The sequence below is a fragment of the Rutilus rutilus genome, assembly GCF_951802725.1.
Source record: "Rutilus rutilus genome assembly, chromosome: 2".
Classification (NCBI taxonomy): Eukaryota; Metazoa; Chordata; class Actinopteri; order Cypriniformes; family Leuciscidae; genus Rutilus; species Rutilus rutilus.
In genome coordinates, this window is record NC_140210.1 from 42,915,911 (window position 1) to 42,930,591 (window position 14,681).

The window sequence follows — 14,681 nt, forward strand, 5'->3', positions numbered from 1 at the left end:
CCGTGTCACGCATAATCTATGCTTGCTCAAAAAAAAGTTGGTCGCTCTATATACTCGAGCCCCAAGCAGACAAACGAACATTACTTGACATTTCAGCACGCTATTGTTGCCACACAAACCCCTCAGTTGAACTGCTGACTAGGTTGTCAACTTTTTCGTTGTTGTCATGACAGCGCACGCACGCGCATACCAGACACACTGGGAAGGAAGGAACTTTTAGATGCGCGCTTTCCAATTCGAAAAATTCGAGAAAGAGACTGTCTGAGAGGCAATGCCATCATCAATTAAAAAGAAAAGGTGTGAGTACAAGAAACAAGAATGGGGAAATTAATATTTGTGGCTGAAAGGTGTTGAGGGGGATACCGAGAGGGCTTTTTGTGACCTTTGCAAAACGTCCTTCTCAATCGGACATGGAGGGAGGGGAATACGAGGTCAATCGTATTTTTTTTTTTAAAATACTTTTTTTAAATTGTTCCTGTGGTGTTGAGCAACTACAATTCCTGTTAATCCTATACATTTATATTATAATTTATTAATTTATTTAAAGTAAATAAATTGTAATGAAAAATAAATAAAATTAAATAGTAAATCTTAAGTGGAAGTACATCTGTCAATTCATTGAATGTTCAAAATATTATGAGTCTTTATTTAGAAAAAACACACATTGGTTGGCCTATTCATGAGCATACATCAAAAATTACACGTTTAGGAGAATAGGGCATTATTAATACTAAGGTGGTATGTGCTAGAAATGGGTACACCACTATCAGTGAGTCTGCCAGTGGGGCACCGCCGCGCCAGGCAGTGTCCCACATTGTCCCTCAGAAACATACCCATTGTCCCCCCTTGGGCTTATTAGCAGGTGGTCACCCTAGTTTGAATAAATATTAAAATGTAATTTATTCCTGTGATCAAAGCTGATTTTCAGCATCATTACTCCAGTCTTCAGTGTCACATGATCCTTCAGAAATCACTCTAATATGATGATTTGATGCTCAAGAAACATTTATCATTATTATTATTAATGATGAAAACAGTTGTGCTGATTCATATTTTTGAATACTTTTGTATAATATTTTTATAAAATTGTTAAATAATTTCTTTGTAATATTTGTAAAATTATTTATACATTTTTTCAGGATTCTTTGATGAATAGAAAGATTAAAAGAATGTCATATATATAAATATATATAAACCATGTAAAAGATTGTTCTTTTTTATCAATTTAATTTAATAAAATGGTTCAATAAAATTCCTGAACTTTTAAAACAGTATATATTATATACACTTGTAGTACTGTATATAATAGTATATAATATGAACATGAATGAGGCATTTATATAGCGCTTTCATATGTAATACTGTACACCCAAAGCTCTTTACAATCATGTCGGGATCTCTCCTCAACACCACCAGTGTGAGCATCCACATGATGCGACGGCAGACACAGTACAACGGCGCCAGTGCGCTCACCACACACACACACACACACACACACCAGCTATAGGTGGAGAGGAGAGAGAGAGGATTATTAGGAGGCCATGATTGGCAATGGCCGATGGAGGGAATGTGGCCAGGACACCGGGGTTACACCCCTACTCTTTTACGAGAAGTGCCATGGGATTTTTAATGACCACAGAGAGTCAGGACCTCGGTTTAATGTCTCATCCGAAGGACGGTGCTCTTTTCACAGTATAGTGTCCCCGTCACTCTACTGGGGCGTTAGGACCCACACAGACACCAGGGTGAGCGCCCCCTGCTGGCCTCACTAATTGATTGATTGATTGCTAATGTTAAATTATGATATTTATGTACAGAATAATGTTTTTTTCAGCCATGACTCATGTCTGATACTGAACAGCTGAGTGACAGAATGAAAGTTTAAAAGCCAGCCATCATCTCCTGATTCAGCTGGATTCATGTTGTTAATGGGGCTGCATCTTTAAAGACAATGCTCACACACAATTTCCTAGAAGCCGGTTTTGTTTACAGCTTCAAACAGAAGTCCTGAGGTGACAGTGGTGGACAGCACTTTACAGGCTGGCCTTCAACTTCTTACCAGCAACACGCCATCTATGTCTTTCTTTTTCTTTTTTGCCCAGTGCTGACAAGCACTCAGCTGCTCTTAAGGACCATAACGGCAAATATTTTTTTACTTGAAATAGTTTTCAAATGTCAGTTTTTAAAGATATGGAAGTGTTTTTCTTTCTAAAGCTATTCACACATTCAAATGTCAAGCCTCACCTTACATTTATAATACGTTGCAGGAACAATTTCACATTAGAGCTGTCAATCAAATTAAAACTGTTAATCTAGTTACATGTTATTATGAATTATTTAATTCAACTAATTGCAATAATCACGTTAATCACATTACAATAATCACTGCCCAGTGTGGCGAGCAGGACAAGGCAGAGGGACTGCAACCATACTAATAAGCCAAAAAGAACTTTAAATAACTTTTTTTGTTTTTAATGCAGAAGTAAGAGTGTTGAACTTTCTTCTCTTGCGTCCTATTCTTCTGCAGTCCAGAATGGCAGCACAGCTGAAAGGTTTGTTTGTACTGCGCTCTAAATATTTGAGTTTTATAATGAAATGTTACGTATATAAGAATTCTATTCAAATTTAATATAATTATTATATTCTAACTTAATTTCAGTTAGGGGGGAAACGGTTTTAGCTTGTCTCCTGAGGCCACAAGAGCTAGGGCGCAATGGGCAAAATATTGTGCAATGAAATAACATGACAAAAAAGTGCATAACGTTTAAAATAATGTTTATAAATCAAATATAATTTTGTAAATTGTGTAAACGATTATGAACAAAACAGCATCATGTATTTATGCATAGTTTAATACAAAGAGCCGAGGCGCCGATCAAACAGAGTACTTTTTTCTTTTTTTTGCATTTAAAAACATGAGAAGCAGTGGAATGGAAAAATAACCCACAAAAGTATCAATGTTTTCTAAAAGTTGAACTTTTAACTGTGCATGGCTTTCTAAACATGCGGATCTCTGCTGCAATGCTCGAGAGCAATGGTCCATCGAGTGCTTGTTTGCATAGAAAACAACGGAAAAGCAGTGCAGAAAATGCGTTTTTTACGTAACTAATATCTCCTTCGCATTGAGCTTCTATATTTCTGCAATGTTTTGAATGAACAACGCAGAAGCGCCGCATCAAGTAGGTTCAATTGGATAGACTAAGAAAAACATTAAAACGCAACAACTCTTAAATCATCATCTTGTTCGCCACTGATAAGGCTGCCTGACGCGCACCTAAAATTCAAATGCACCGGTTTTGTTTTAGAACGTGGATTTTTATTTAAAATTTGACAAATATTCGAAATTCTAATTTTAATATTACAGTCCTACTGCACTCTCTTTCCTTTTGCATTTGCACTTTTTGTGTGAAAGTTTTTTTGTTTTTGTTGAAAATAAATCAAGCCCAGCCCAAGTAACGCAAAATTAATGTAATTACTGTAATGTAATTACATAAAAAGTAATTAAGTAATTAATGCAATTAGTTACCTTTTTTTTAAGGGAGTAACACAATAACGCATTACTTTTAAAAGTAACTTTCCCCAACACTGCTCATGTTGTTCCAAACCTGTATGCATTTCTCTCTTCAGCAGAACACAAAAGAAGACAAGTTTCAGTTCCCATTGACTTTCATTGAGTTTTTACTATGGAAGTCAATGGGAACCAAAACTGTTTAGTCATCAGTATTCTTCAAAATATCCACTTTTATGTTCCACAATAGAGAGAAAGACTCTCAAGGAAATGATGACAATGATCTTTTTGGGTGGGCTATCCCTTTAATTGGCATAATTGTTTATATTTTTTGCGTACTTCCATACAGTACAGAATTAATTGCAGTAAATTAACGTGTTGAACTGACAGCCCTACTTTAAAGGTTTCTAGTCCTCTGCAAATAATTCATCTCCACCACTAAGAGACCCAGGTGCCTAAGCCCCTCGGATCAGAGCCTCCATTTATAGAGCCTGCAAGAACCTGCACAAATCGCCTCCAAATTGGGCCATGCGTGACGGATGATCCTGACCTGTATATATGCCACTGTATTCATCGTGTGGGTGCACTGTTGTGAAACAGCCAATTAGAGTCTCCTGAAGAGGCCGGGGAGCAGCGAGAGCGTGAGGGTGGGATCCGAGTCGTCACACAAGATCCTCGTCGTCATTAGCGAAGGAATGAAGCGAAGGATCGTCACGATCCTATGTTTGAAGGGACCTGAATCATTATTTTCTGTTTAATGTTTCGTGCTCACTTCCCGTGGAGCCGATTGGTTGACCTTGCATATATCTAGCAGAAATACTGCAGATGCAGTGTATGACCTCCACAGTGACCGCACACGATATTTCACATTCATTTTCTCCATTGGTGGCTTTGAGAAATCGAGGTGAAATCATGAAAATGGGCCACAGTTAGTGTAAAAATGGGTGTTAAAAATTAAACCACTGCAAATTTCATGTTTGAATCGTTTGGTTGCCAATTTCTTTCAGTGTATACTGGGTGATGAATGTCAGGATGTTGTGATATTTATTAATTTTCTCCACCGTTTATGCTCTAAGCTAATCTATATTGCCTGTACACTCTTAAAAATAAAGGTTCTTTATTGGCACTGATGGTTCCATTAAGAACCTTCAACATCCATGGAATCTTTCCATTCCACAAAAGGTTCTTTATAGTGGGAAAGAGTTATTTCGATTATTGAAACCTTTAGTTTTAAAGGAACACACTGACTTTTTGGGACTTTAGCTTATTCACCGTATCCCCCAGAGTTAGATAAGTCCATACATACCATTTTCATCTCCGTGCGTGCCGTAACTCTGTCTGACGCACCCACCGCTAGCCTAGCTTAGCACAAAGAATGGAGGTAAACGGCTCCAGCTAGCATACTGCTCCCAATAAGTGACAAAATAATGCCAACATTTTCCTATTTACATGTTGTGATTTGTATAGTCACAGCGTGTACAAATAACAAGGTCACATGAGAGACAGCCATCTTCTAACCGTAAACATACTGGGAACTATATTCTCAGAAGGCGAAGCACTGCTACTTCTGCGGAGTGATTTACTCCAACTCTGAGCGAGCTCTGCTCCTCACCACGGGGCTTCTCAGGCGCTGCGTGTAAATCACTCCGCCCAAGTAGCAGTGCTTCGCCTTCTGAGAATATAGTTCCCAGTGTGTATACGGTTAGAAGATGGCTACTATACAAATCACAACATGTAAATAGGAAAATGTTGGCGTTATTTTGTCACTTATTGGGAGCAGTATGCTAGCTGGAGCCGTTTACCTCCAGTCTTTGTGTTACCTCCAGTCTTTAAGTCCCAAAAAGTTCCTTTAAGCCTTAAACCAAAGCAATCTGATCTCAGGTGAATCACTGGAATGAGTCTCATAAAGTCTGCTTGTTCCATTTGTTCAATGAATTGTATTGTCAGAACAGTTGCAACAAACACAAGTGTTTTACAACCACACATTTTATAGGATATAAAATATACAAGGAATATATTATTTGCACAGTTGCACAGTAGTTGGTTCATGGAGCGACCCATTTGTTCCTCGTAGCATACGGCTCTTAATGTTTAGTCGTCTAATGATGCCTGAGATTGTGTTCCTGGAGTACTGAGATTTTCTCCTGAAGAGTCCATGAGCTGGTCTTGATGTAATGTTCCGATGATATTTCATTAAAAATGACTAAAATACAAAGAAATCAATTCACTTTTGGTATTCATAAAGGTGGATATTGCTCAGGATTGTGGGTAGTTAAGTACTATGTATGTACTGTGCAGTAGCTGGAAATTTGGATATTAAATGTAAGTTTTATGATAAAACTGTAGCATATACTATCTTGTTCGTATTACTTATGATATTCACAAGTATTAATACTGGAGCCTTGCTGTTGTGCAGGCGATTTCCATACTTGAAACGCATCACACATTTAAATATGTCTAAACAGCACGTCGTTCCTTTCTACATCCTGTTCAATAGATGCATCACAGTTCTTCAGCTGGAACAGGCTGTTTGGATGTATTCGCAGAACAACAGGAAGCACATAAAACAATAAAATATAGACGTAAATCGTGCGCCGTGGGCTTGTTTGTGATTTGTAAGGCCTGTTGAAGGATGTTTGCTGTTTCCTCCACAGATTCCTTCTATGATGTGGTCACAGTAGGAGCTCCGGCATCACATTCGCAAGGCTTCAAGAACGGAGGCTTGCAGAAACTGCTCAGCAAATACGAATCCGAGAAGAAGAGGTCAGTCTCCACACGTATGCACACGCCATGCACGCATGATTATTTTTCTCTGGCATTAAACCGTAAAAGCCTCCATCTGTGCATTTGACAGCATCCCCCTTTAGAGATATAAACTGGAAAATTTCGCTTTTTGAATACAAAATATGTCATGTACTGTATGTCATCTGTGCGGAGACGATTTTATACAAGATTAATTTGTCAACACAAGACCACTGACGAGTTTTTTCATTTAATGAGATATTCTAAATTCATGTAATCCTTGTCATCCGTGTCTTTTGGTTAAAATATTTTGAGACCACAGGCTGTCAAGCTCAGAAAAAAAGGTGGCAAAACACTATACAAACACTATAAACGTATTGCTCATTGACTTTGTGTGATGCACATCGCGATAGTAGTGAGTCTCAGGAACTTGCACTGTGTAAATTGATTATTTTGCTAGAGAGAAATATAAGCCGCATGAGCTGCTGCACATTTAGATGCATTTCTAGGGAATTGTACGAAGGTTGCATCATTCGGAAGCAGAACTCTAATCCACACGCGCACATTTTTATCTTTTTGAAGTTAATATTGTTGATGTTTTTCCTTCAGGCTCAAATATTTGCCCTCATTAAGACTCTTTAAGTTGATCAATCGGTTAATCCGGTTGATTTCGATGAATGATGGAGTTGTTTCACAATTCCTCACACATTCCAGTTGCCCTGATTCGTGAACCCAATAGCGCTATGATTTTCTGCTTTATCGATTTTGAATGGCTAGACTTTCAGTTAAGCCTGGATTTTACATTCATAGGTGTACTATCAGAGTAGAGCAGGGGTGTCCAAGGTCCGGCCGCAGGCCAATTGTGGCCCGGGGATGAATTTTAAACGGCCCGCAGCTTGTCTATTAGAATACATTATATGTGGCCTGCCACGCATCATTTACAAATCATGCAGTTTCACAGTGGCAGCACAAACTGACAGCACTAGATTTTAGGCCAGGTGTAGCAGTAAACCGTGAGTGAAACTAAATTTGGTAACTGATAAGCGCTGCCATTTCTGTCGCTTATGAGAAACGTTAAACGCGGCAAAAGCGGCACACGGACCATTTATTATCTCTGCCAAATGGCAGCGCAGCGTGAGCTTAGAAGAAATGCGTTTACCAGCTGACCGTCTCAATCACGCGCCCACTAAACAGCGCAGTGAGATCTAGTGAGAAGCGTTCGAGTTCAGCGCAGAAGTCTCCGATACAAACACAAATGTCTTGGTGATTTAAACTAGTTTAAAGCCAGATTAAACCAGCGCTGACGTTCTCAACAACACTGACGCGGAAAAACATCTGATGCGGCAAACAATCCAGGTAGAATACTTTTCAATCCACAAATCACCAACATTTACCATGGATTTACTGTAGTAACACTGACTGTAAACATGGTATAGTAGTAGAAATGTAGGATATTCATATTCAATTTTATTATATTATCAATGTAGACATGTATTAAGTATGAAAGTCCCCCTGTGGTGAAAAACAAGTTTTTAATGTTGTTTATGTGTCTGTGGTGTTTTTAATATGCTTTAAGACAAACCATGTGCAAATTCATAAGTCATTGCTGAGTATTTTCTCCTTAAAACTGCAGTGAACCAAAGACAGTCTCAAAAACACGGTGTCTGATGTCACAAACTACCTTGTAACCAATCAGATCAACGTGTGATCGTCAACGAGTGGATCTCTGAGCTGGCGTGAGTGAGTGAGTGGAGGCGGGGCTCATTTGAATCTTAATAGAACTGCATATACTAAATGAGGCAAGGGTGTAAAGTTACTTTCAAGCTATTTTAAGGCATGACGATTTTTTTCAAGGAAAAAACGTTTAAATATGTCATTTTGGTGATTAAAAATTAGTTTAAAGGGATACAATAATTGACTACAGGGGGACTTTAAATAAAATATAGGGCAAATTGCAGATACATTTGATATAAGATAGTTTGGTGCATTTGTATTTATACTAAATGTGTTGATTGACTAAATACCATAAAGCCATTTCAGATACCATAGAAACCATGTTGTCATTTTTTTTTTTTTACGGTACCATGTGTGGTTTTCATGATCTAAATGTATGAAACTCAAGATGACCATTGGTTAATTTTAATAAGAGTAGAGTTCTAACTCGGTAAGTATTTTTTCATTTTAACCTTTAAGAATGAGAGTTTAAAATTTTACAGATGTTATTGTTTTTACTGATGTATAATGGAGGTGTGTCGACAACATAGAATCTGGCCCCTGTAAAAAAAAATTAAAAGTTATTTACAGATGTTATTGTTTTTATTAATGTTAAATCAGCCTTAAATCAGATCAGCCTTCATCTAGTCTTCTCAACAGTGGTCGTGCTTGACATATCAGGCTAAAACCACTTGCAAGGATTGTACTGTCATGAGTAATCAGTGTTCACTTGTGATAGCAGAAGTTTAGTATAAGTTTCAAATTGTTGGTGCTCCTGGAAAATACAGTAATAGTAGAACTGTTCTTTCTCTCTCTCTGGAGTCTTTAATGACTTCAGTAACTTCAGAGTCGGACAGTTTCCCAATTGGATCCCATTGGCACAGCTCTGGAGTCTCTCCTGACTTGTTTGTCACTCTCAAATCAATCACGACCCACTCCTTCTCCTTTATATTCTGTTCAGTTTGGCCTCACAGAGATGCCTGGCAGTCATTGAGCAGTTTGTCTGTCCTTGCCGTCACACCAAACATTTCAAATATAAGTGTGTTTTTTTTTTTATTCCCAGCCCTCTAAAGAAGAAGGAAAAGCATGTCATGTCATTTCAGCCCCCTTGTGATATCCATAAGTAAAGAGCTCCACAACACAAATTTCTCTTATTCGGTTATTTGCATTTTTGTGAAGGATCACAGCTGGCTTTCGTGGATGCAATCTTAGGGGGTGATTTTGTTGATGCGAGGCTGATCATGTGAACGTGTCAATTTTTTTAGCATTTAAGTTGTACTTCGCTCAAACCCCCTGAGGATAGACTCATTAAAAAAACCAAGCAAAGTCCAATTATTTTCTTTACAGTGCCGGGGTTTTTCATGTTACTGAGCCTGACCGACAGAGGAATACTACTATGAAGGAATTCAACATCCTTTCAAAGGTTTCCAGCCCCAGTGGTGGGAAGATTTATCTGTCGAGAGCGCCACTGATACGAGGCAAGGACATTTGCCGTTTCTACCTGAGAGAAATCAATTTGTGAAAGAGCGTTCGCGCTGCACATTAATCCAGGCTGAGACGGGCCTCATTTTGTTTCCTTTCTGAGTTTGCTAATGTTTTACTTCATCCTCAGATTTTACTTTTTTTTACTTCCTCACAAGCTGAGAGAGTCCTTCCTTTTTTAGGGGGTTTTCACACCTGAAAGTCCGCACCAAGGTCCGAACCAAAGTTCATATTTTGATACATTTTATGCATTCGGTAAGTTTTGGTTTGGTTTCACATTGCAATTATGCGAGCGCACTAAACAACTTTACATGACATACTTGCGTCCTGTCGTCATCATCTATGTGGGCTGCATCTTGACATTGATTGGTTTGTAAACGGACGTGCGTCTGATGTCAGCGTGTTGTCAATTCGGCGGGTAACTTTGACAAGAATAAAATAAAAAAAAACTTGAGAATAAAGAACGAATGAACAGACGCATATCGTTGCCACTATACTGTTATTATTACAGCATTACTACCTGCAGCATCAACTATACTCGAGGCTAGTTCAAATTCGCCAAATGAACGTCCTCGTTATCGGCAGGAAAGGAGGAGAAGACTGCAAGCAATCCTGCGAGAACTACTGTAACTTCCTGTAAATGGTCTGAAAGTCCGAACCATACAGAAAATGCTTTCACGCTAGAAAAGAACCAAACCTTTGTTCAGTTTGATCCGAACCGAGACTACCTCTTTTTGTCTGACCAAATTTCGTCTGTTTGGTCCGGACTGTGGTCCGGGGGAGGTTTCACACCTGTAATTTTGATTCGGATCTGAAAAAGTCAGAAAATCCGGACCAAACAAGGTAGGTGTGAAAGGACCCTCAGAATTCTTTCTATTAAAACAGTGCTTTATTAAATTTGCAAATTAAGTTAAAGATGCTTGTTAAAGGGAAAGTTCACCCAACAATTAAAACTGGCATAATTTACTCTCCCTTGTGTTCTTCTAAACCTGTGTGACTTTCTTTGGAAAGTAAAAGGTATTTAAAGATTGTACTTTTGCTGCAATTACAATGAATGAAGACTAAGGGCGTGTTCTCACTTGTAGTTCGGTTCGCTTGGTTCGTTTGGTCCGAACCAAAAAGAAAACTAACGTTCACATTGGCGTTTTAACACCGAACCTAAAGGCATAGGAATTCATTCACAACCTGATTGGTCGGCTTTTATTACGGATATTTCGGTTCGGATCGGTTCCGAACATCCAAACCAATGTTGTGTTCTGGGCGAAATGCGCTCGCTGTATGTGCGTAGCTTCATATGATGGTATTTTGACCAGCTGAGAACTCGTGAAGAGCTCATAAAATGTGTAAAGGAGTTGGCAGGAATCCCTGCGTCACACACACACACACACACACACAGATCTGCTGCGAGGATGACAGCGTTCACACTTGTTCAAATAAGTGACAGAGCAATCGCACTAGGGTTCGTTTTAATCCAACCAAACATGCCAAGTGTGAACTGGTTTTATCACCTGAATCATTTGATTCATTGGAAAGATCCGACTCAAAAGAATGAAATGTTCACAATCCGGCAAAGCAGAACAATGGCAGATAGAGGTTCGGTGAATATTGATTTAAATTTGGTTGGTTGCTCACAAAAAGCTACTCTCAAAGACTTGAAAGTGCAGTATAGTGTTGTATAGGGTACTTTTATGATACTTTTAAGTCCTTTTTGAAGCCTAAAAGATCGAGTCCCCATTGTAGTTGCGTGGAAAAGAGCGACCGAATGCATTCTTCAAAGTGTATAAACGACTTGAGTATAAATAAATAATGCAAAATGTTCATTTTTTTCAGTGAATGATCTCTTTAACTTCCATTCTAGGTTGTTTTTTAATCTCTGAACACATAAAGGGGGAGTTTACACAATATGCAACAATGACAAAGTAGTGCAGCAGAACTCGTGCGTGAACGATCAATTTGTGTATTTTCATGGACAATGAGAGATGACTTCACGAGCAAACCCATATTCATTCACACATCCGCCCGGACCTTCCTGGAAAGCAACCTTTTAGCTTTTTCTTTGATTAGAGGACAAATAATTGGACAGACACGATTATTGGCCGTTATTAATGTATCAGAAGAAAAAGGATGCTGGGGAAAAAAAGACGCTGAAAGCGAAATGAAAGAGCCATCTGTCTTTTCTTCTGCCTATAGAGCCAAGCAGGGAAGAATCCATCAGGTCAGGGCTGGACGCTCGGCCCAATGTAATATGCAGCTACAATGGCTTTGATTGGCCTGCTATGTGAGAGCCAATCAATATCCATTTCTCTGGTTCCCTGAGGCCGCCCCAGAGCCGGGCATTTATTTCTCCTTAACATCCGCAAGCTTTTTATTTGCCTTTAATTTGAGCGTGTCTGCATGACTAGAATGTTCTGTCGTTAAGCAGTCGATTTGCTTTCTGCACAATGATAATCGTCTTCTTCCAGATGGCGGGATCGAGTGTTTATGTGGTGGATTTGAGTGTGTGTACTTTGACTCCATCCCAGCTAACAGGGAAAGTTCTCGGAACTTTGGCAGAACGTTCTGGCAAGGTTCTCTCAAAGTTCTAAACAAATGTAACGGTAATAGACAGGGCTGTAACGATACCCTCATGTCACGATTCGATACATTTCACGATACTGAACTCACGATACGATATTATTGCGATACTCCAAGACATGTGGTAAAAGGTTAACAAAAAATGTACTGTGTAATTACATTGTGGGTGTAAATGAATATCTTGGACTTGGTGCTGGAAACCCAATGCACAGGACAATAGAGACACCAGAATAAAAATATTCATGATTCTGAAGCTGAAAATACAGAATTATTTTAGACGAATAAGCTTGTACTCTGTCACTGACTAGATACAGTATATTTAAAATAATGTAGGCCACTTTTTACTGGTAACATCAGACATCTGGCATTATCAGGACACACAAATATTCCCCCATTGCATTATTATACGTTATATTCAACATTATATATAGTAGTTATATATAGTAGTACTGACACTAAAACTCTAAAAACTTGAATTTTTTTCTCACACAGTAGTTTTCATTTTGGGTGAACTATCCACAATACAGATTGTCACTATCCACGATACATATTGATGCATTTTTGTATTACGATATATTGTTACACCCCTAGTTATAGAATGTTCGTTCAAAAGTTATCTGGTCTTTAATAATGTTCTCAAAACATTCGTCTACAGTTGCTTCTTTTTTAGAACGTTCAGAGAACATTCAAAAGTAATGTTTGCAAATTGAAAAAAAAAGTAATGTTCCCTTGAAGTTCATGCAACCAAGAAAACGTTTTCAAAACGATAAAAAAATTGATGTTTTGAACGTTTAGAGAATTTAACTTAATGGGAATCTTAGCCAAATGTTGTTATAACATATTTTCGTTTGCTGGTTTAAGTGTTGTTCCTGCTTAGGAGTGAATAGGAATGCTAACAGATATCTTTCTCCATATTATACACCCCTGGCCTGGCCTGGTGTAAACTCCTGTCCTGTGGTGTAAATGTCCCTCTCTGCCTTTACATTTGTACATTTAATGAGAGACACACCAGAGATGTGGGCCTTATTGCACTGAGGGGCTTGGCGTTTGCTTTTTCTCTCATTAGCATCATTTTTATATCCATTGATCATTTATGAATATCCGGACTGCACATTAACTGATCTTCGTGTATGTGTAGGATGTGGCTAATGGTAGCGCTCCTTTGAAATATTTCCTGCTGTTCTGTGGTGAAATTTCCCTCTCCCCTGCTGTGTGTGTTTGATGCTGCGGTGTAGATTATTTTAGGCTAGTTATGCACCCTTTTGAAGAACTGTATATTTGATTATAGACTTTAGAGTAGACAGTATATTTAATTGTATGACAATGAGGCTTTGTGGAAGAGGTTTTGACTCTGCAGCTGCACAAGCTATAAGGCTACTGGTAATTTAAAGTGGTTCAATATAGAAAATTGATTTCAAAGAAAAAGCTAACTATGCTAGAGGTACAAAACAGACCGTTCGCAAAGACCCGCCCCCTTTAGTTACTGTTGCTATGTCTGACAAGCCACGCCGCTTTCATCACGCCACACAACATGTTCTCACGCAGTGAAAAATACATGGCGGACTAAAGAGGAAACTGACAACACGTCGACAGACAGGACAGAGCTGGTTACTTTTGATATGAAACAAAGTCTCAACTTTCAAATTTGGTCATTTTTTTTAAGAAATTTAAACAATAAATGCCGTTTTGTGTCTCTTTAATGTGTCGTGACAGATCGCTCAGTTAAAGCTGCTCGTGAACCGATCATCTCTTCCTTCTAGTTAATTTATAGCATCAAATAAACTTGAATGAACATCAGAAGGAATGTTGTTTCAACCGCGGAAAGACGTCAGCACACACTGTTTTTCAAGTTCAAATCCTCCAGCGTTATTCTACTATCTCTCCTGACTGCTTTGTCGGACAAAATAACGGATTCGGCGGATGGCGGATTATGATTGGTCAGATCGCCTGTCAATCAAACTCCTGGCAAAGGGCGAGATTGTTAGAAAGAGCATGTATCTGCCACAAACACAATAAGGATATCAGTAGACCCTTAAAAAGACTGTTTTTGATTTACACTTACCTAATAAAACTAAATTAAACTAAATTGAGATGTACTGCTAAATATATATATACACTCACCTAAAGGATTATTAGGAACACCATACTAATACTGTGTTTGACCCCCTTTCGCCTTCAGAACTGCCTTAATTCTACGTGGCATTGATTCAACAAGGTGCTGAAAGCATTCTTTAGAAATGTTGGCCCATATTGATAGGATAGCATCTTGCAGTTGATGGAGATTTTTGGGGTGCACATCCAGGGCACGAAGCTCCCGTTCCACCACATCCCAAAGATGCTCTATTGGGTTGAGATCTGGTGACTGTGGGGGCCATTTTAGTACAGTGAACTCATTGTCATGTTCAAGAAACCAATTTGAAATGATTCGAGCTTTGTGACATGGTGCATTATCCTGCTGGAAGTAGCCATCAGAGGATGGGTACATGGTGGTCATAAAGGGATGGACATGGTCAGAAACAATGCTCAGGTAGGCCGTGGCATTTAAACTATGCCCAATTGGCACTAAGGGGCCTAAAGTGTGCCAAGAAAACATCCCCCACACCATTACACCACCACCACCAGCCTGCACAGTGGTAACAAGGCATGATGGATCCATGTTCTC

At 38.8% G+C, this 14,681-nt stretch overlaps 1 protein-coding gene across 3 annotated transcripts in view; it reads left to right on the plus strand.

Moving 5' to 3' along the window:
• Positions 1 to 14,681, plus strand: part of inpp4b (inositol polyphosphate-4-phosphatase type II B) — a 167,001-nt gene that overhangs the window by 101,387 nt on the left and 50,933 nt on the right. For all 3 annotated transcript variants that reach the window (XM_084401686.1, XM_084401687.1, XM_084401688.1), the window contains one exon: positions 6,163 to 6,271. In XM_084401686.1, the coding sequence (XP_084257812.1) occupies positions 6,163 to 6,271 (109 nt within the window). The remainder of the gene's footprint in view (positions 1 to 6,162; positions 6,272 to 14,681) is intronic.